This window comes from Alternaria postmessia (assembly GCF_024291825.1).
Source record: "Alternaria postmessia strain BMP 2775 chromosome Unknown scaffold_11, whole genome shotgun sequence".
Classification (NCBI taxonomy): Eukaryota; Fungi; Ascomycota; class Dothideomycetes; order Pleosporales; family Pleosporaceae; genus Alternaria; species Alternaria postmessia.
The window spans coordinates 519036-540680 of record NW_026260084.1 but is presented as its reverse complement, the minus strand read 5'-3'; the positions used below and the strand labels follow the sequence as shown (position 1 = coordinate 540680).

The following is a 21645-nucleotide window of genomic DNA, read 5'->3' as shown; positions in this document are numbered from 1 at the left end:
TCAATATTATATCATTACGTTTACTTCCTGACCTCCAACTATTCTTTACAAAGCGATAGCGAAGACAACCGCCACTACTGTCGTGCTCATTGCCGCCCAAAATGTCCTACCGGCGATCATCATGCCACTCGCATCACCCGAAGCAGCACCGCCAGAGTCTGCACCATCTCCTGTTGGGCTCGGCCTCGGAGGCGGGAAGCTTGTGTTTGTGGGCGTCTCAGTAAGGTTCTGCACTGTAATCCAGGTCGCGGCAATTCCGTTTGTCAGATTCGCATCAGCCGCGAACTGGCTAACGTTGAAGCCCACCCTGTTGTCTGCCAGATCGTCGTACATGGAGGGTATGCTAAAGTTGCGTGGCTGTGCCATCAGGATGAACGTGTAGCTGTGCGGGATATCGCCGACAGGAGGCGAGGGCTGAAGGTACGGGACGGGATTATCCGAGGGGATCACAAGCGGCGATCCTGTTGTGTTGGCAGAAATGGGCACGGAGCGTGTCACATTTGTGGCAATCCAGTGGACGAGTTGGACGCGCGAGTTGTTACGGGGTACGTCGAGGTCGACCATGAGGAGGACGCATCGGCCGGGGCCTTGCTCGTCGGCGAACCATACTGGGGACGAGATTGTCGGGGGTTGTGCGGTTTCTGGTGATGGTTATCAGCTTGGAGTTGCAGGGAATCAGGTCGACTGCGCCGCGACGACAGAGAATGAGACATACCAGGACGGGGAATCAGCTCTCCACCAGGCGACACGGTATTGTTCCCGTACATGACCGTCAAGTTCTGGGAAACCTGGATGGGAAACCCAGGTGCCGTCGCCGCCGTCGCAACACCCGCCAGCAGCGCAGTGGCGCTCAGAATGGTCTTGGTGAACATATTGGTCGTCGTCTTGGTCGGTGTTGTTGTTGTCGGTCGTGGTGGTGTGTTGTGTTGCGCCGTGAGGGCAGTCGTCGCTTGATGATGCGAAAAACGAAGGAGCGTGCGCTGCTTCTTTAATTCGTGTCTTGGACCTGCGCAAACTGCAAGAACCTGGTGGATGTTTCGTAGCTAAGGGCCTAATTCCGAGTACCCGAAGTGACAGCTCCAGATGTCGTTCATGACGTTAACCAAGACTTGGTCAAGGGCCGGCCTTGTTCGGGGTTTAGGCCAGGGCGGCATCCCGGCACAACTCACCTGAGCGCGAGCGCTGATTTGATTGCCTGAGGGCCCGTCTTCATGCCGTAGTCGGGGTTATAAACACGACCGCGCTGGTCGCCTTGTGCTCATGAGCCGTTGGACCTTTGGTCGGAGCAATTAACTCCTGCACCGGTGTGTGTTTTCATCATGTTCGCGCCAGTCTAAGCATGCGCCGTTATCTTTGCCCGCAACACGTGCTCGCGTAGTTGAGGACCACAGCAACGGATACCGGCAGAACGCCCATGGCTATTCATTCAGGCCGCCCTCAAGGCGTGCACGATTCCTTCAAAATAAACCACGCATGGATAAAGTGTGCCTGCAATTCGTCTATGCTCTATGTTTTAGAAGGCCTGTCTTAGCTCATGCTACTCGAAACACTGCTCATTGCCTGTCCCTATGATCGACTGATCATATGGTCTCGTGCAGGGCCAACGCCAATCCACTTGACCTTCACTCCGACAAACTTCTCAATGTACTCGATGTAGTTCCTCGCCTGGACGGGCAGGTCGTAGTAGCTCGTTACACCAGTTGTAGGCTTTTTCCAGCCAGGCAGCGTGTCGTACTGTACTTCAACTTGGCCAAGTATCTCGATGTTCGCAGGGAAGCCTTCGAGCACTTCACCGTTGTACGAGTAGGATGTCGCAACTTTGAGTTCGTCAAAATCGTCGAGGACGTCGAGCTTGGTGAGGTTGATGGCGGTGTAGTCGTTGCAGGCGTGCGAGTGCTTGACGACAACAAGGTCGAGCCAGCCGCAGCGGCGCTTGCGACCGGTTGTGACGCCAACTTCGTGGCCTACCGATTGGAGCTTCTCGCCCAGCTCGTTCAGCTGCTCAGTAGGGAAGGGTCCGCTGTCGTACGTTAGACTACGTTGCTCGTTTTTGGACAGTAATATGAACTCACGATCCGACACGTGTGGTGTAGGCCTTCACTACACCGATGACCTCCTTCAGTGACCGCCAGCCCAAGTTGAGACCTGTGATGACACCTCCAATACCTGTGTTCGATGATGTGACGAAGGGGTATGTTCCGTAGTCAATGTCTAGCATCAGCGCGTTCGCACCTTCTACTAGAATCTTAGCGTTCTTCTCCTTGGCCGATGCGAGGAGTGGGATCTGGTCGACGACATAGGGAGCAAGCTTCTCGCGCAGAGTCTACTCATACTGTTAGCCTTCGCATCGCAACATGCAATGCCGCCATGACTAACCTTGTACTGCGCAATCTCCGCATCCACGTCGTACTTGAGCAGATCACCGTATCGCTTCTGGAATCCCGAGGCTAACCTCCTGAGCTTCGTCTCGAAGATCTGCTCGTCGAACAGATCGCACATGCGGAGACCGCTCCTGGTCATCTTGGTGCTGTAGGTTGGGCCAATACCCTTCTTGGTTGTGCCTATGTCCCACAATCAGCACTGGTGTCCCTCGCTATGCGCGTATATTCCTCACCAATCATGCCACCACCCAGTTCCACTTCTTCCAGACCATCCACCTTCTGGTGGACGTCGAAGACGACATGTGCTCTGTCCGAGATGAATATCCTTCCTTCAGTGTTCAAGCCATGTTTCTCCAGCGCCTCCAATTCCTTGAAGAAGCTCGGCACGTGGACGACGCAGCCACTTCCGATGACGTTGATGCAGCCGGGGTTTACAAGACCACTGGGGAGGATATGGAAATCGTACGTCACGCCGTTCGCGACGATGGTGTGTCCGGCGTTGTTACCGCCTTGGGCGCGGCAGCAGATTTGCGATTCGTGAGCGAGTATGTCGGCGAGCTTGCCCTTGCCTTCGTCGCCCCATTGGGCCCCGAGCACAACGGTAGTTGTCATCGTGAGAACGAGGAACGAAGAAAAGGGAATGGACGGGGCGGCGGGTGGGTTTTCAATTGCCCATGGAGAAGCGGACTTGGCCGAGTTAGTCACAAAGTCCAATAAAAAGATTTGCGCCGTTGGACGTCGCAATCAGCGCGTTGAAGCACCGTTAGACTCAGCGCGAACGGATAACTTAGGCCGAATACGCTTACGCCGATGAGGGGTGGCTCAGATTTCACGCGCTGTGCAATCTCACGACTCAATTGCTCGCTGCCAGTGTTCGGCGTTATGTTTCTTTTACCATCTTCGTACCCCACCATACCCCACCATACGACACAATGCCGCAATTTTCAGCACGAGCCAATGACGCATGTACCTCAGCCTTAACCCTATCCTTCTCAGTTTGTGCTAGACTACCATAATCACGATGGATAATCTGGTGAGACAAGACTACATTGGCAGCGAGAAAGATGCATTGGAAACTACCTAATCAAGTGCTCTTTCGCTTTCTTTGCAAAACACGTATCCAGCTACCAGAGGTCAAAGTTCCATCTCCACTTGTGGCTTAACCACGCCAAACAGCTGGACCTGGTGGCTGATATGTCTCAGGGGCTGCTGTGTACTTGTTCAGATCTACGAGAATCCCTGGGTCGTTGCTTCTGCAATCGCGTGTTAGTGTATGCATACATTACACGCTACTTCAACTTACTTGTATGCGCCAGGCAATGCAACAAGAGGTCCAGGGACCCCGCTTCCTCCCTCGGTAATTTTGATCTGCGAGCAGGCGAGGTAGAACTGCGCTTTGTTGGCTTGCATAGCCATGTGTAGTGCTATGTGTTCAACGCGAAGCAGGTACTCGCCCGCGGGTGTCGTAGCAGGAATTGTTGTGTTGGGAGTAGTATACTCATCTACAAAACACTATTAGGAAATGGTCAGATTCTAAAGGGATGACATACTCTGTCCTGGCCAGCTCATCTGCTTCTGCGCATTTACGCTCGGCATCGTAGTGCTGATCTTGAACCACACTGCGCCACTCCCATCCCAACTCTTTACATCCTTGCCGTCTGGAACCTTTGCAAGATAGTATTGTGTCGGTCCTGGGTGGTTGACTTGTTGCGTCGAGATATAGTGGACGGTTGACCCGGCTGGCACAATTGCAATATTTGGCGCGGTTTTGGAAGTGTAGCAGCGAATGTCAGCAACGGTGGGGTTCTACACGAGAAGTGAGTGTAATAAGTATGCGATAGTAAAGAAAGTTGTGATCATCGTAGATTACCTCAATGCCTTGCTTGGTATTTGCGTTCTTGGTCTCGCGGGTCGAAGACCAGTCTTTATCCTCTGGCTTTCCTTCTATAACGAGACGTGGGAAAGTATCTGTTCATGTGAACTTGCATGAAGAACATTTGATAAAATTGGCTTACAGTGTGCCTGTACTACAGTGGCGACAGCCAGAATTGTAGCGAGTACATGCATAACGGGCGATCGGATCATACACAATGTGAACGGTTTTTGCTTTTACCTCGATATCTTATATGTGGTCCATCGTCAGAGCTATACGGACGACATACCAGCTGACTCGAGAACTTTAGATATATGAGCTTGGCTATATCGAAGATACTAATGTAACCTATTGGACACAGCAAGTATATTACAATATGCCAATGTCGATGAAGCGACCAATAGACATCGGCCTCCGTGTATGTCATATGCTAGAATCCGACATCTGCCGGCACAGAGTGAGGGCATAGCTGAATCATATATCGTCGCAAGCCCGACACCAGATTTCACAATCACAATGCGATTATGTAGACATTTTGATCACCCATAGGTTGTTGTACAAGTCTTTAGAGAAAAGTTGAATTCCCATATGGCACGAGTCATGCCGCTACGCTAACATCGAGCAAAGTAAAACGAACGAAATGTTGAGGTCGTGTCGAATCGTGAGCATGCACATCTAGTGCATGTAGCGGAACTCAGGGTGTCTGTATCCGAGGTCCTTGATCTGAGCAGCGGTTTTGCCAACCAGACGGTGGTCTCGCTTGCCCAGGTCGCGTTGCTTGTTCTCCCACTTGCAATAAAAGATTCCGAAAGTGGCGAGAAGGCACACGCAGATCTGACCAGCCAAGTTGATAGTATGACCTGTCGGATACCTTGGTGCATCCTGACTGGTATACGTCCTGCGATATGTTAGCTACATGTTTCAATCGTAACTGCTCTGTAATTTGACGTACCAGGTCGCAAGAATACCTCCAGCGGTACCAAGCGTGACCACGTAAGCAGTCGAGACTGAGCGGACAGCAGGACCTGCTGCATTGTTTGCCGCCCACGCGAGGAAACCAGGACCACCTGGAAACGCGCCAATAGTGATAAGGAAAATACCACCGTATCTGACGTTCGGGTCGGTAGCCCATCGCATAATAGAGAAGCCCGCAATAGCTGGGAGCGTAAAAATGGCGAGGTAGATACCACGGCGGTTGGTCTTGTCCGAGACGAAGGCCACTGCAATGGCAATCAGGCACGCGCATACATAGGGAGGTACTGAATAAAGTTGAGACTTCGTGGCCGTCCAACCAAGATCCCTGAGAATAGTGGGCTAGAAGTGTATGTTAGTATATAGAACTGTCCTGAACGAATATTGGCTTACCATGAATAGAGAGATACCCTGCACGGTGATGTTGATAAAGAAGAAGCCAAAGGCGCAGAAGTAGTTTGTGATGTTCATCACAGCCCTCTTCACATGGTGGACTTCCGTCTTCTCATTTTCATCGGCTCCACTCTTTAGCACAAGTCGCTGGGTAGCGATCATCCGCTCGCGCTCGTTTAAGAACCAGCATTCTTGTGGGCTGCGAGGCATGAGGAAGGGCGCTCCAAGGCCGACGAGTACGGTAAAAAGTCCTTCGAAGAAAAAGATATTACGCCAGGTATGGATGATCATGCCCGAAGCTCCCCATGGCGGAATGCGAGCAAGACTGTCACTGAGTCAGAACCTCGAAATGTTAGAAAATCTGTGGCAAACTTACACAGTGGCGAGTAGTCCACCAAAAGCTCCAGCCATGGAGGCTGCAGAAACGTAAATACCGATGCGGAACAGGAGCTCGTTGCGCTTGTAAAAGCATGTGATGAAGAATGCAAGTCCACTATGCAGCGATCGTTAGAAAATGCTAGGTGCAGTACGAGAAAATACTTACGGCATTACACCGCCTTCAAAGACCCCTAGAAAAGCTCTTGCAACTAGCAATCCTCCAAAGTTATGCACAAAAGCGCTGCAGAGTGATACCAAGCCAAATCCGCACACAAGAAGCGGCAAATAGTACTTTGGGCCGAGTTTCTTCAGAAGAATGTTGCTGGGTACTTCGACAAACATGTAAACAATGTAGAATATCGAAGTCACCCAGTTGAAGCGGACACCCACGAGGTTCAAGTCCTCGGCCATACCCTGAATGCGTGCATTTCCAACGTTTACACTATAAAGGTAGTCAGCAAACAGCTTTTGTGTGTAGTGAAACGGTCCGTACCGATCAAGAAAGCATAGCAGATATAGAAAGGTAGTGAGCGGCACGATCACTCGATCCAGTTTGCGTCGGACCTTCTTCTCTTCCTCGGGCGTCCAGGTAAACTCGCCATCAGTAGACCGGTCGCTTCCGTTGGCCTCTTCAACTACCAAACTTGTTAACGTTTGACTAAAGCAAGACTGCCCAAAAACATACAAAGAACATTATCTCCCTTCTCCATCTCAGCAGGGGTGCGATTCAGACGTGTCCCCATCGATGCCAGTCCCATTTGTGCCATTTTGATGAAGCTGGATTCCGAGGTCGAGATTCAGAGTCAGCGAGGCGAAATCTCTTCGTCGTTGTGCTGTAGCCCCACACGTTCCGTAAGTCTGGGGAAAGGAATCTGGGGAAGAGCACAGCCCATATAAGAACGTAGGATGCGTCCCGATACCCGATTAGCTCACTTGTCGCACAACCGTGTATTGGGGCGCAAGTCGAGAGCCAGGAAAGAGGAATCGGCAGTTACTTCGCAGCCTCCAGAGGAAAGGAATACAGCGCCATATCTAGCTCGATGTCCGCTCCACTACGCTCTTATCCTGTTCAAGCTGGCGGCTTGATTGAACAGGGTGCGAAGTCGGTGCGGAAATTTTACCGAGTCGACACAGGAGCCCTACACAACGCCGCATAATTGTTAACGGCCTCCTCTTTGGCTGGTGTGTTGCGGGGCTCTTTCTTGGCCGACATGGGATTGACTCGTGGAGCATGCGAGTGTGGCGGGAAGATGCATTCATTGTGGTCATTTTGAAACGCCATGCTTGGCGAAGCGGGACGAGAACTTTGGCGTTGCTAGCAGCTCACAACGGGTTTCGGCAGTTCTTCTCTCTCTTTTCAAAGCTTCTCAAACATGCTAAGATGTCGCAGTTACAGGAGTCGTCCTTGGGTCAGACTAATTTCGACTGGGCGGACTGCGGTCAGATTACGGGCGTACCTACTGTGCAGGAGGACTTTACCCACAGGCTCTTCTGGACAAGCCGTACATGAACAATTCTTCTCCCGCCAGCCCGAACAGGTGGATTAGTATTTGCTGCATATCTGCACATATGCACAGCAGCACTGCGTGCGGTGTATATTACTCAGGTGTTCGGTATGTTTTCGTGTAGTAATCGGGGACATCCAGCAGCGGTGCCTCTGGCTTTCTTATACCACACGTCATAATATGCCGATGCGCATGGATAGTAAGGCCCCTGCGACCTCGGAATTCACCCGATTCCTTCGACAGCGTCTGTGTTGTATACTGGTTTCCTTGTCTGTCCATGGGCGACGCAATATCGCATTCTACTAATGCGTCCGGAGCAAGTCGATATTTCTGAACTTCTCAGTGTGAGCGTGCGCGATAGGGTCACTCAAGTGGGCCACCTGCATGCTCGCATCTAGACTGTTCCGGCTCGGTTCAGAGTAGTGGCTGCGACATGTGACCAGTCTGCTATATCGATAGAGAACGAGGTTACAGAAACGTGCGCGATAGTCCTCGGTAACAGAAGCTCTCTATAGAAAAGGTGAAGTGAGACGAGTGTTGGCGGCATGGAACAAGAAGCTAGGGTCCAGCAGTCACCGCCACGTGGATGGAATCTTGGAAGGTAGGGTACGAGCTATCGACCTAGAAAAACGGCCACTTCGAAGATGAATATGATGTTGCATCAACACCATACAGGATACCGAACTTTTTGCAGAATCTCGTCTCAACGGCACGTTGTGTCCACGACCTACGACTCCACAGTTTCAACGCAATGACAACCGCTTCCCCTCATAACCCCATAAATCTCCACAGCCGCGCACCGGGAGGAATGTCCCTTCTCAGCAGCACTATCTCTGGCGTCCCCATCTCGTATCCACCAACTCCTTGATCACCTCTCTAAGCCCATCCGGTCTTCCCGACGTGTCACTTAGATCTACCCTTGGAGTCGACGATAGCTGTGTGGGCGTTTGTGGCTTCTCCGGCTTTACATTCGGTACCTGCTGCGTCACGGCAGTCGCCTCGAACGTATGAATATCCTCGGTTGCGGCTACTTAGTCCCGTGACCGCTCCTGAGCATCGCCTCGAGAATCTGAGCATCGGCAACGTCAGCTCTCCCTGCCTCGCCGGATTGCTCTCCTCTATCCACAATGCTACTTTGCGGTACGATCAAGCGACGATTCTGAGACCCGGCTTATATAATGCTGTTTTCTTGCAGATCGATTTCTTCCTCGGAATCCTATTCATTGTGCTTTAGGAAAGCTGTGCGTAACTTCCTCCCAGAGCTAGAAGATTACAATATCTGCAGCTGTGGTCTATTCGTCGATTTCTCACATCAACTCACTCTGTCTGTGGGTTCATTTCTCACTTGTCTTCAGTCGTCGTGCTCTATTCATGCATGCCTGGTCTCGTCCATTCACCCTCTCGATTTATGCGCTATTTGAGCTTCGGCAGCATGATCTTTAGTCAATCGTGTGTAGGGTTCGATATCTTTGTTTCGACCTTGCGAGTGCAAATGAACGTCATGGTAAAGTATATGTGGGTACAAACATTCATGCATACTGGTCTTGAGCCTTTCCCCAGTTAGGGTCACTCTTCCTACATTGAGCCTTCTGTCCTTTTCTGTCACGTTCCTGGCCAATACGACGTACTAGGAGGTATTTACATGAGTAGTGCTTTGTTTTGTTACCCTCTTCAGTCTCTTTGCATCTCTCATCATTGGAGATGAAATTGCTCCTGGCCTTATGATTACAATCGTACTAAGCTGCGAGACTAATGCACATAACTGGCGATACGATCTGATGCTTGGAATCATTGGCGAATCTACGCTGCAACCAAGATATATACGACACCCATGGCCTCATACACAGACCTTGAATCAATACTCGACAATGATTAAGGACACGTCAAAGGTGTGTCGCTAATAGAGCATTGAAAGCACCAGTACTACTATGTGAAGCATTATCATCATAGCCGACAGTGTGTCGTTCAGAAAAAATTTACTACAGGTTTTAGTATAAAATCTTGGTGTTTGCTTCGCCGTCCTTGTCCATGCTCCGTACATCATCTGTGCATAGCCACCACTGAGCGTTTTTCTGACATACTCAGCTGCCAACTCCCTGAATGAGCCCAAGATGTGCACAACATACCGTGTGTACTTCTATTGTGGACACCTCAAATCCACGACTACTCACGAACACTCCGGGGTCGAATGCACACTCAACGAAGCAAGAAGCATTACAATCAACAAGAAGTGCAAGCGCTGCATAACACGAACGTCACAGCGAAATGTACGACTGAACGGTATCTTGGATGGCGCAGAAGTACCATCGATAGTCAAAGCCGGAGACGAAGGTGCTAATACTGGCAATGATTAGTATTATGGATGTGTGGATGCCTGAGTCGACGTGCCTCACAGTCCGGTGTTTTACAAAAGGCTACGGGTGGTACAGGTGGTGCGTTGGATCCTATAATCGGATTTTTTTTTGAATTCGAGTCAAGATCTTACATCTTGTATTTACCAAGATATTGCCATACCTGCACTACAACATGCCTGACTCCTCTAAATTGCCCAATCCACATAAGTGTGTCGTCTTGGGTGGAGTACCTGTATAGTCAAGAGAGAAGTCTGGCGGCAATGCTGTAGTGATGTAAACTCAGCTTGCAAACATTCATATCTCTTTCAGTCTCAACAACAATTACAGCACATAAGTGACAAGCACGCGTTGTCTATTACACCAAGCGCACAACGCCTTCATCTCCTCTTTGTGTTGTATTGAGGGCATCAAGACCGGCCAGTGGATAGCGCTTGTGTCGCCGTTATCCAAACAATTGTAGCCGGCGTTACCTCTACACCACTCTGTCTATCTGCACCAGCGTCCTCGTCGCAGCTGTTCACAGCACGAACATGGGCTAGAGTTGTACACAGCTATCTGCGTTCATTTTTGTCTGCGAGGACGGCGTCCTTCCACCGTGACGCCTTTGATGACCTGAAGTATCATGTCTGATGGTGAATAGCCGTGAGTTCCCGGGGCCTTGGAAGGGGCAGGCGCAAATGTTGCTATCAACTCGCGACAGGATCCCGACGCATACAGAATGACCTAATGATATGTCTCTACGCGTGCTGGGAACGGCTCTTAAACTCGAAGATTATGCGGAAGAGGGCGAAGGGTTGAGGACGTATGTTGCGAAGGGCGCTGGGCATGAAGAGCGGCGGGAGCGAATAATCATGTCTTGGAGGGGGGACGCGAGGAGGAGATATAGCCGCCATAAGACATGCCCTCGTACAAGTGGCAGGTGGAATGCGCGTATGTGACAGCGACGTGTAGAACGCAAGACTGCCTCGCAGGATCCGATGCGCGGCCGCTTAGGGCCGGCTACTATCGATAAGTTCCGACGGATGTTCCGATGAACTCACCACTCTAATCCAAAGCCGCCCTCTGACTTGGATACTGCGCTGTTCAGGCCACATTACAACCATATCACGACACATCTCATCTCCCATCAATATGGCCAAAGTTGAGGGCGCGCCAGCACACGGTGCTGTAGCCCACCTCCTACCACAAACGTACAAGCGATTGGTCTCGGAATGGCTCGAGGAGGACACACCGAGCTTCGATTATGGTGGCTTCGTTGTGGGCGAGGAAATATCTGAGGCGAAATTGCTAGGGAAAAGTGAAGTGAGTGTCAGCACCCTTCGTGGTGGTCTTAGCTAACATTGGCAGGGCATAGTTGCAGGCGTCCCCTTCTTCGATGAAGTCTTCCGGCAACTGGGCTGCACGTGCGTCTATCATAGTGACTCACATTGTCAGATCTGGTATTGACGTTTGATAGTGTGGAATGGCACGTCAAAGAAGGTGCCTCTTTCCAACCTGTAACTCACTGCGCCACGGTACGCGGCCCTGTCCGCCACCTCCTTCTCGGTGAGCGAGTGGCTCTCAATACGCTCGCCCGTTGCTCCGGTATCGCCACCAAGTCTAATCGTCTACTTACCCTTCTACGTGGAGCTGGCTACCCAAATATTCTCGCCGGTACCAGGAAAACTACACCAGGTTTCCGACTCGTGGAAAAGTATGGCATGCTAGTGGGTGGTGTGGATGCGCATCGAGTTGACCTGAGCGCGATGACGATGCTGAAAGACAACCACATCGTCGCTGCAGGAAGCATCACCAACGCCGTAAGAGCTGCTAAAGCGGCGGGTGGTTTCGCAATCAAAGTTGAAGTCGAATGCCAATCATTCGACGAAGCAGATGAGGCTATCGCCGCTGGTGCTGACATCGTCATGTTGGACAACTTCACTCCTGAGGGTGTTCAGGTCGCTGCCAAAGACCTGAAAGACAAATGGGGGCGAGGTACTGGAGATAGGAAACAATTCCTTGTCGAAGTAAGCGGTGGGCTTACGGAATACAACGTCGAAAAGTATGTCTGTGGGGATATTGACATTGTAAGTACAAGCAGCATACACCAAGGAGTACCACATGTGGACTTCAGCTTGAAAATTGTACCGAAGAGTAAGAAAGACGGTGGGGAAAGCTTAGCAGTATGATCAGAAGGTAGGTAGATATCAAATGTGAGTACGTATTTGGCATCTTGACTCTTGAGAACCGGCTGATTGACATGGACCGTGATGACAGCTATGAGAAGCCTTGAGAAATCCGCCGACTTATCTGCAATTTCTGCTCTAATACATTTCAATCACATTAGCGCTTCCAGGCGCAGCTGCTATGCACACATCGTGTCTACCATCGATCTCATTTCACATTCACATTCACCTTCACTTCTACCACTGACCTCAAAACTCATGAACGATCTTAAATATAGCGAATGGAGACCGGAATGACCCTGTTATTGTTCGCCTATATGACAAAGAAGAATGAGGAAGCTAGGGGGCAATAGACTGTTGTGCGACTGTGAGTCCAACAGCTACAGCGTTTCATTTTACCATCACAATGTCTCTTGCAGACCAACTGTAGACCACGTGCTATACTTCACGTCCATCTTCCTATCACGCAATATTAATCCCTTCAGTGGGATATAATCTTTCTTGCACCGCAAACCACGTTAGCTTTCTGAAACGCACACCTCAATCATTGCCATCCGCTTCTGCAGGACAGACGCAAAGACATGCGCTCAAGAATACTCATTACTACGGTGCTGGCCGCCCTGAGCAACGCCCACGAAGATCACCAGAGTGAAGGCGGGCAGTACACACTGACCGACGACCTCACTTACAAAAAGTTCTTCTCCGCCTTTGACTTTTTCGACGGCCCAGATCCAACCAAGGGTTTCGTCAAGTACCAGAACCAGGAGAATGCGATCAAGCAAGGTCTAGTTGGCTACCTCGAGGATACACAGTCCGTGTTCATGGGCGTTGATTACACGACCAAGGACACTGCTGGCCGCGCTTCCGTTCGCCTTGAGAGCAAAAAAAGCTGGAACCATGGCCTGCTCGTAGCGGACATCCGCCATAGTGAGTATTCCCTTACAAACTGCATGTGAGACATACACTGACTTCGTATGATCGTCTCTAGTGCCCGCCTCTCAATGTGGGTCTTGGCCGGCCTTTTGGCTTTTGTCGTCCTCGGCAGACTGGCCCCAGGGTGGGGAAGTGGACATCCTCGAGGGCGTGAACGACTACGAAAGTAACTCTGTTACCTTGCATACAACCACGGGTTGCATGGTTGATAACTCGACATAAGCAGGAGGAGGATCTGGTGTAGCCGGCGATATCGAAGCGGCACCATTCACTGGTCTTATGTCTACAGACGATTGCGATGTTGCTGCACCAGGTCAGCTCAAGAACGTCGGATGCTCTATTCATGCTCCCGAAATCATGTCTGGTATCCAAACTGGTGGTAGCGGTAACACTGACACCGGCGGTGCTGTGCCTCTTCCCTCGTACGGAACGGAATTTAACAAAGCTCAAGGCGGTGTCTACGCTATGGAATGGAGCACCATTGGAATCTCGGTTTGGTTCTTTCCTCGTGAATCTCACGGCTTCACTGAAAATTTCTCTTCAAACACAACCCTTCCCGACCCATCTCGCTGGGGCACACCTATAGCCCACTTCAGCGGTTCCGGTTGCGACTTCTCTGAGCGCTTCCGAGATCTTAAAATCATCTTTAATATCGCTTTTTGCGGTGAATGGGCAGGCGCTGAGCGGGACAAGTCTTGTGCCAAAAAGACTGGGGTTGCAACCTGTAATCAGTATGTTCGCGATAATCCTGAGGTATTTAAGGAGGCATACTGGGAGGTTGCTGGGTTGAAATGGTTCCAGAAGGGTGCTACGCAGAAGCGTGCTTATACTCCGGTGACAAATTTCAAGGCGCAAAGTGAGTAGTTTGCTTGTTAGCTTGGTAGGTGACTCTCTATCACACTTCGCCTAGAAATCTCACATACACTTTTCACGACTGGTTCTACGTCACATAATTCGATAGTTTATACCTGATATCGTGTGCAATACCACAGTCGATTGGTGGGCTTCCGCGATCCCTCAGATGGTATACCTGAACCTGGGACTATCGTCACCCATCTCAGCAATATCCTCCTCAGCCATTCCCTCGACCAAATGCTCTTTCTCGCCCTTCTCACGTCTCGAGTTGATACGTCCAAGTTGAAACCACATAACAGCGTAGCATATACAAGCAAAACCCACCATGGCCATAGTAATTCCATGGCCCTTGATAAAGCGAGGTCGATCCGCTGTAGGATATATCTGGTTTTCGTTAGTGTACGGTTCATAGACAGTCTAGGAGCTGAAGAGAAACTTACAAAAGCACTCATGATGCCCGCACAATTACCAATACTCAACTGCAATCCCGTTGCGGTTGTCCTCTTTCCGTATCGCGGCAGATTCGTAGGAAGCCAAGCCAATGGCAAACCAACACAAACATACAGTCCCATCGCGACGAGGAAACAACCCGCGTAGTGAACGCCAGAGCTCGCATCGCTGATCAATATGGCGTATCCAACAATACTAACCACGCCAAGCAAGATACTGTAGAATCCGCGCTTTTGCTGTTTGTCCGAGAAACGCGCAACAACCAGGTACGTAATCGCACCCAGTGCGTAACACGGAATAGTAAGGACTTGTATCATCGCGCTACTAGCGGTGGTGTTGATCGACCTGATAATAGTCGGCAAGAAAGTAGAGTAACCGTAAAGCATGGTATCACTCCCGAACTGTGCGAAGCAGAATACCCAGACCTTCCAGTCCTTGACGCACTTCCTCACATCGTCCCAATGGAACTCTGCTGCTTTCTTGGTGTACCCAGTTTGGCGCTTGAGACGAGCTGCAGCAAAAGCCTTCTCCTCGGCAGTGAAGAAATAGGCCGTTTCTGGGGTATTGGGAAGAATGAACCAGGTTGCGATACCTAGGGCAAAAGTAGGAATTCCTTCTAATATCATGATCCAGCGCCATCCACGCAGACCGGCTGTGCCGTCCATGTGCCCAATTGCATAGGCAAGGAGACCACCGCATGCTCCAGCAAGCGCAGCGGAGACGAAGAGGTATCCGATGCGCAGGGCGAGTTCGCGTTTGGTGTAGAAAAACGTCAGGTAAACGGCCATTCCAGGGAACAGACCTCCTTCAACAGCACCAAGGAGCAGACGACATGCGATCAAGCCACCGTAGCTCTGTACGATACCAGTCAAGGTCGCGATGATACCCCACGCGACGGTGATGAATGCTATCCATCGCGAAGGCGTGAGTTTCTTCAAGACCAAATTCGACGGCACCTCAGAGAGAATGTATGTTACGAAGAGAATCGAAACTGCGGTCTGAAACTGAGAATCGTCCATATTAAGGTCTTCCTGTAGACCATAGAGTCGCGCATTGCCGATGTTGACTCTGTAGTCGCGTTAGTGGGCTTCTCGAGCGAGTCATCAACTTCCAAATTCCAAATCCATCAGAAATTGTGTTTCTTCGTCCCTATGCTCCAGTCGAAAAAGCAGTGTAACAAGCAAGAAAATCCTAAAACTGACCGATCGAGGAAACTGAGCAAATACAGCAGCATTACCACCGGGATAACGAAAAGATCAAGCTTGCGAACAATTTTTGCTTCGAAAACTGGATCAACACTTTCCAGCTGTGTGCCCAATTCATCGCTCTCTTTCTCAGCATCTGGCACCGCTGGGTCGTACTGTTTCTCGATATCGCTCATGGTGTCGTTACGCGTTCGCGTCTAGTTCCTCGGAGAATTAAAACGACGATGATCGATGATTCGACGCGAGGGGAGGCCTGTCGCGTTGACTTTGCAGTTGCAAAGCGTTGTTTGAGGAAAGTATGATGAACGAGTGGCAGCGTCCCGTGTATTATCGCGTCTAGCCAAAGGGCTGATATGTCATCCTGTCGCACTCCAACGTTTTGCCACGAAAGGGAAATGCTCATGCTTTAAATTTGTCGGCTTCGACATCGGACGAGTCTGCAAGGGCCCACTACTGGACGACAATGCCGGCGGGCAGATCTATGGCGGGGGCTGGAGCCAATGGAGCACAGAGCTAGCTGTTTGTGGTATGACGTTGACGGCTACCCTACCTGTAACACAGATATGGCCGCTGGGCAACTGATAACGAACCACACGTTTCCCTGGTTCGATTTTTGCCAATTTTCCAAGGTTGGGGGAGATGTCAGACGAAAGATGGGGGTGCTCGCGTGCCTCTTGCGTGAGGTGGTGTAGACAGTTGTCTTCCTGCTTTGACGTCTCCATCGCATTAGCCCGCTGTCAAGTATCGCTTAGGCAATGCGATTAGTCCTTAGTCGTACGTTCAACCAAACAAACAATGTAGCAGGAGCTGGAGACGTGATTGCATCATATCGCGCATTGTTGTGCAGATCAACGCTGATCTGGAAACAGCTTCTTTAATACCAGCTCATCATCTATTGAAGCTATTCAAGCGGAGATTTGTGTTCGTAACCAAATAGGCCTCTTTACACCAGCTCAGACGACGTCAACGATGAATAGCTAAAAGACGTTGCATCCCAATCGATAGGAAGCACGATACCAGAGTAGATATCGATCTGCGCCGAAGGATTAACTGGCCACACCAATTCATCACGCGCCAAGTCGATCTCACCTCCCGCATATTCCGCATCCATGGCCACGGTATTCTGGGTGCAGGTACCGGCAATACACGACCGTGCAATAGCCCGAACCTCCTTTGCCATCTTCTTTCCGAGAGGCCAGAGAGTCGCCATTGTGTTGACGAAGCCGATACTCAGACGGACGCGATCCCGTCCGATCGACAGCGCATGTCCATCCAATATGTAAGTGCACGCTGACACTTGTACGGCAGCGAGTTGTGAGGTGATGCACATGGTGAAGATGTTATGCTTTTCGAGGGCGCATGGGATTGCAAGGAGATTGGTGTGGATCTCTGTCGCTTTGAGTACACGTGCGGTATGTGCATTTCGTCCAGCTTTTGGTGTAAGTGTGAAGGGAGAAGGTGCTTGGAAAGCTTGCGTAGTCATCTCCTCAGGACAGTATCCCAGTGACGAGAAAGGCCGATGCAGCGCAGAGATAGTTCTGCCTTGGTCAGTATATCGATAGTAACACATGAAGGGGTCACCTACATTGCAGCACACATGTGTGCCATAAACCTAGAACAAGTACTATCAGCTACCATCCTTGAGTTACATTTGCTGGCTGTATAGCATACATCACCTCATCTACTTGGCCGTTTAGTCGAAGTGGATCCTTCTTGCAAGCTGGAAGCAACGATGACCAGATCGCGAGTTTCGTGTCGCAGTTCTCGACCAGGACCTCGTTTACTACAGCAGTGTCGAGAAAAGTATTCATGACTGATATGGTCAGCTCCTAAGCCACGGCCATTCTCTGTCATTAGATGAGGTAGGTGACTGTTGCCTATCAAGCGTGCTTACCAAAAGCGATGACCATGGCAATGTCATAAAGATACACTATTGACGAGTAGATCACTTCAATCTCTGCAAACTCACGAACTTGGTACTCAGACCATGTCGCTATAGGCGGTATGTTCTGCTCATATTAGCCTATCGACCATGATGTCATGCCATTCCAACGTACTCCTGATTCAAAACACTCATCATCACACGGTAAATCAACCGTGTTTGGTATCAGAAGCAACGAATAGAAGGGCGTATTTGTGACGACGGCGAGATGCTGATCCACGATGTAAAGGATATAATACGTCCGTCTCCAACACTCTTCCAGCACTGAATCGTTCTCACCGTACGCTCGAGCAAAGTCTCTTTCGTTCATATGAAGTTCCAGTGCCATGGCGGTACATGTGCTGAGTTTCTTACGAGCTTCGACTCTATTATCGCAATGGAACTCGGCAAGAGCGAAAAGCATTAGCGCCTGCACATTGAACGGCGTACGCGTAAGGTTCGGTGATGTAATGGCCTCCAGAGCTGTCATATAGTAGGGCTCTGATGGTGTCCAGGGCGCGTAGATTGAGCCGATCCATTCTAAGACAGATAGAAGGGTGGTTATCCCATGGTTGTCTTGTAGACGCCTCGACTGTAGGTAATGCAAAGGCAGGACGATTGGGAAGGGAGGCCAGAAGTATTCGAAATATAACTCTAACAGTCGATTTTTGTCGACTTTAAACGCCACATGATTGTGTTGGTTCTGAGAGGGCACGACTGGTATGGAATCATCTGCTGAGCTGCTAGTGGGCGTCCCTAGACTCGATTGATTAGATGACGATATTGCCGATGTTTTGTGCTCTTCACTGAAACAATCATCGCGTTGGGTCGCTGAACGCTGTGGATTCCTAGCCTCCTGTTGCAGTCGCAAGCGTCGTTCCGCAAGTGCAGCCTTATTCAAGCCTCCTCTTCTGGATTTCTGATAGACACATTTTTTCCCGTCGCGCCTGCACCTACTGCAAACTGGTTGTGTAGAGTCGCATTTTACGTGTCTACTGCGACACTGTACGCATGCCAGCACTACCCGGTCGATGCGTTTCGAATCGGACGATGATTCCATCCTCGGGCGAAGATGACGCGAAGGCTGCTACAGGGTCTTGATTGTAGTTTGGAGCAATGTCATAAACAACCACCCTGCACGGCAGTGCGATGAGAAAATCAAAAGTCTTTCCAGTACCAAACTTGATACGAAGGGACAAAGAGGTAAGCACCATTCTCAAGGCTTGCCGAACTGGCTGTACACTGTGACACCTTTCCAAGCTGGAGGCCGCGCCTGCCGAGGCGGCAAGGGTCAGGCGTGCATTTGGGGGCCGGTCCTTGGGGCCTTAGCATAACCAAAAGTCGTGAGTACGTGCTGGTAGTGGTTAACAAGTATGATCACATATGGCACGGCACGTAGGTTCAGCTATGCAACACGTAAAGTGCCGTCATTATCTCCGTACATTCGCAAGCCTTTCTACCCTACCATAAACTAGAAATAATTGCACTAATAAGTCCACATGCAGCCTTCATGATACGACAGGCCAACGTAGCAACATCCAAATCGGGTCTCAATGCCAAACATGTAATCATATGCGTTCCAGACCTGACGGGCATAATCCGTACCAGCTGGGGATTGTCGCTTTTCCATCGTGTATCTATAATTGAAGGTGAGAAAGCAGTGGGGACAAGCTGCGAGCCTATCGCAGCTTGCCATGTTCCTGGGCCTCTTTGACTTGTTCAAAGACCTGCAATATCATGTTAGCTGTCTGGACTCTGCAATCTCAGATCATGTGGTATCGCATACCTTTAGCATCTTTCTACGCGCACCGAGAGCGTTGACGCCACGCTTCTCCAAGCCTTCGTCATCGAGCTCGATAAGCTCCTGCCACTTGAGATCCTTCAGGTTATCTGTATACTTGTGCAAGCGGAGACTCCGAAGCCAGTTGGGAATGTCCGAAAGCAGTCCAGGGTCGGTAGGGTCCTCCGGAGGCTTCGAGCTGCCGCGACGGCCTCGGGGAGATCGACCGCGATCAATGTTGTCACCAAGGAAGCCATGGCCATCATTGCTGCCGCCAGCAAGGCCGAACTGAGCGAGGTTCAACGCGCCCATGCCGTTGTTCATCATACCACCACCGTAGTCGGCAGCCAAGAATCCGTTGGCCTGAGGCGAGGTAAAGTTACCCATGGCACCCATACCCTGGCCCTGCATCGCGAAGCCAGGGGAGCTAGGGCGAGATCGGCGACCTTGCATAGCGGCCAATTGTTGGGCCTGAAGAGCAGCCGCCTGTTGTGGGGTCAGTACCTGACCCAGCTCATTGGTCATGAGGATATTTCCATTGCCCATCTGAGGCATGCCAGGGGACATGGGCCCGTTGTCCGAAGACCGGGCACGGCGGAACTTGCGCACATCATCCAGCTGGATGCGATTGTTAACAGTGGACAGGGCAGCCAATTTCATAGCAGTGGCGTTGGCTACCATATCAGCCTGGTTGTTAGACTGTTGGAAGTTGGCGACCATGGGAGTGCTCAATTGAGAGGCCCAGCTTCCACCTGGGGCGTAAGAGGGCGAAAGAAGTGGCATGTTGGAAGAGTTGGCCTCGAGCGCGTTCAGTGTAGTGGTCTGCACATTGTTGCTATCGTTCTGGAGAGGGAGGCGAGGCGAGCGGAGACCGGCAGATGGAGGTGGTTGAGAGAACTGGCCCATTGGCGGCTGCTGGTGTTGCTGCTGGCCAGAAGACTTGGGGCGATTCGCGCTCTCGTTCCAGGGTGATGCTGGCGGAGCATTGTTCTCCCTCTTGTTATCTTCGGGAGCAGAGATGGTGGGAGCTGCCAGGGAGCTGCGGTCTCCGACGGTGCTATTGCGGTTGGACGCCGGCGCAACGCCGACCACATCGGTGAATTCAGCCTTCTGCTTGGCGATAGCAGCCGCGGCGTCCGGGAACATGCGGTTGATCTGGGATGTCTCCAAGCCCGAGTTGCGTTTTCCAGCACCCGGGGATGGCGGAGGACGACCGAGACCCATGGAATGACGGTTTTCACCCGTGCTGAGCTTGCTCATGGCATCGCTCAGCTTCTGTGTCATGGGATCTGGCGCATGTCAGCATGGGGAGGACGTTGGAGAAGTTATCTGACTTACCCTTCTCTCCAAAATTGGCAGGGGACAGAACTCCGGACATGGGCACATTCTTGGACATCTGCTGCAAGACTTGGATAAAGAAGCGAATCTGCACCTGCGTCGTCTGCTGCAGCAGAGCATAGAGCGCTGCAGTTCTCTCGGCCTCGCTGAGGACGCGGAACCACTGCTCTATAGCGCTCAGCTCGTCCTTGAAGTCCTGGTCGAGGGTCGCGGTCGCCATCTCTTCGAGTGTGGTTTCATACTGGTCGATGTCGGCGAGCCACTGCTGAGCAGCGCGTTCCATTTCGTCCGGGTTACCCGACTGTGTGTTGTTGCGACCAAAGTAGATTTCGGAAGCGGGACGAATACCACGGTTGGCGAGAGGGGAGGGGAAGCCGCCTAGATCAGCGGAGGCACGGAGATGGTGGTTGGCACCGAGGGAGCTTCGGGCCTGGGGTGGGCGGAGCGAGCTGGAACCCTCGGGGGTGCTGTTCCTGTTCGCAGCTATATGGCTGGCAGACATGGCGGCGGTGGGCGTGGGAAACCGTGGGTTCAGTGGGGAGGTTGAAATTCTGGCCTCTGGTCAGTATGGTTCGGGCGGATACAAGTGATGGCATGCCGGATGCTGGCAGACGTACAGTGTGGGTAGCCGAGTACACGGGTGGTGGTAGTAATGTGTGCACACGAGTCCTGCAGTCCCAGCTGTGCCTCAAAGGACGTCGAGTTGCGAAATATCAGGGGAGTTCCAGTTTCGCGGGAGGGCTGATGGGTGCAGGGGATGCGCTTGGCCGGGATGCACAGGCAAGCAGCGCAACAAGAAGAAACGGCGTAATATATCAAGGTACAGAGAAGGGAAACGTCAGCGAGAGAGAGGTGGAAGAGCGGAAGAGCTCACTGCAAGACGTGAAGGGGGAGGACGGTGTCAAGGTCTCATCGCTCGAAAAGGCGTTGGTTTGTTGCTAGCGCGCAGCCAATCACGGAACCCTGCGTCAAGGCTGAGGCAATGGCTCGATTGTTCTAGCGCTGGTGCTCACCTGTTACAGACAGATGGGGCAGACATGCCTACAAGCTGTCTGCTTGCATGCCTTTGGTCGTCATCTCCGACTGTCTTAGCGATGCAGCTTGTCATGGCTGCCTGTGAATCCCACGAGCGTCTGTGGAAC

The 21645-nt window shown here is 51.3% G+C and overlaps 7 protein-coding genes across 7 annotated transcripts; 1 reads left to right on the top strand and 6 right to left on the bottom strand.

Annotated features, from left to right (window-relative positions):
* Positions 1-45: 45 nt before the first annotated feature.
* Positions 46-872, bottom strand: J4E82_002869 (uncharacterized protein; the record flags this gene model as incomplete). Its single annotated transcript, XM_051729164.1, has 2 exons — positions 46-641; positions 716-872. 2 exons carry the CDS (start codon positions 870-872, stop codon positions 46-48), a joined length of 753 nt encoding a protein of 250 aa, XP_051591256.1.
* A 694-nt stretch (positions 873-1566) lies between these two features.
* J4E82_002868 (uncharacterized protein) lies at positions 1567-4448 on the bottom strand (the record flags this gene model as incomplete). The annotated part of the gene is made up of 9 exons (XM_051729163.1): positions 1567-2020; positions 2073-2323; positions 2377-2561; positions 2615-3068; positions 3188-3245; positions 3685-3883; positions 3932-4187; positions 4252-4349; positions 4397-4448. The coding sequence occupies 9 exons, from the start codon at positions 4446-4448 to the stop codon at positions 1567-1569; spliced, it is 2007 nt and encodes a 668-aa protein (XP_051591255.1).
* Positions 4449-4929: 481 nt separating this feature from the next.
* J4E82_002867 (uncharacterized protein) lies at positions 4930-6764 on the bottom strand (the record flags this gene model as incomplete). The annotated part of the gene is made up of 7 exons (XM_051729162.1): positions 4930-5152; positions 5207-5568; positions 5620-5944; positions 5996-6112; positions 6164-6439; positions 6491-6632; positions 6683-6764. The coding sequence occupies 7 exons, from the start codon at positions 6762-6764 to the stop codon at positions 4930-4932; spliced, it is 1527 nt and encodes a 508-aa protein (XP_051591254.1).
* Positions 6765-10987: 4223 nt separating this feature from the next.
* Positions 10988-13818, top strand: J4E82_002866 (uncharacterized protein; the record flags this gene model as incomplete). The annotated part of the gene is made up of 5 exons (XM_051729161.1): positions 10988-11158; positions 11204-11259; positions 11313-11922; positions 12588-12948; positions 13181-13818. The coding sequence occupies 5 exons, from the start codon at positions 10988-10990 to the stop codon at positions 13816-13818; spliced, it is 1836 nt and encodes a 611-aa protein (XP_051591253.1).
* Positions 13819-13971: 153 nt separating this feature from the next.
* Positions 13972-15640, bottom strand: J4E82_002865 (uncharacterized protein; the record flags this gene model as incomplete). Its single annotated transcript, XM_051729160.1, has 3 exons — positions 13972-14193; positions 14250-15327; positions 15462-15640. The coding sequence occupies 3 exons, from the start codon at positions 15638-15640 to the stop codon at positions 13972-13974; spliced, it is 1479 nt and encodes a 492-aa protein (XP_051591252.1).
* Positions 15641-16407: 767 nt separating this feature from the next.
* Positions 16408-17875, bottom strand: J4E82_002864 (uncharacterized protein; the record flags this gene model as incomplete). The annotated part of the gene is made up of 5 exons (XM_051729159.1): positions 16408-17002; positions 17050-17076; positions 17136-17277; positions 17359-17473; positions 17522-17875. The coding sequence occupies 5 exons, from the start codon at positions 17873-17875 to the stop codon at positions 16408-16410; spliced, it is 1233 nt and encodes a 410-aa protein (XP_051591251.1).
* Positions 17876-19064: 1189 nt separating this feature from the next.
* VTS1 (Flap-structured DNA-binding and RNA-binding protein) lies at positions 19065-21005 on the bottom strand (the record flags this gene model as incomplete). Its single annotated transcript, XM_051729158.1, has 3 exons — positions 19065-19112; positions 19172-20454; positions 20504-21005. 3 exons carry the CDS (start codon positions 21003-21005, stop codon positions 19065-19067), a joined length of 1833 nt encoding a protein of 610 aa, XP_051591250.1.
* Positions 21006-21645: the final 640 nt, after the last annotated feature.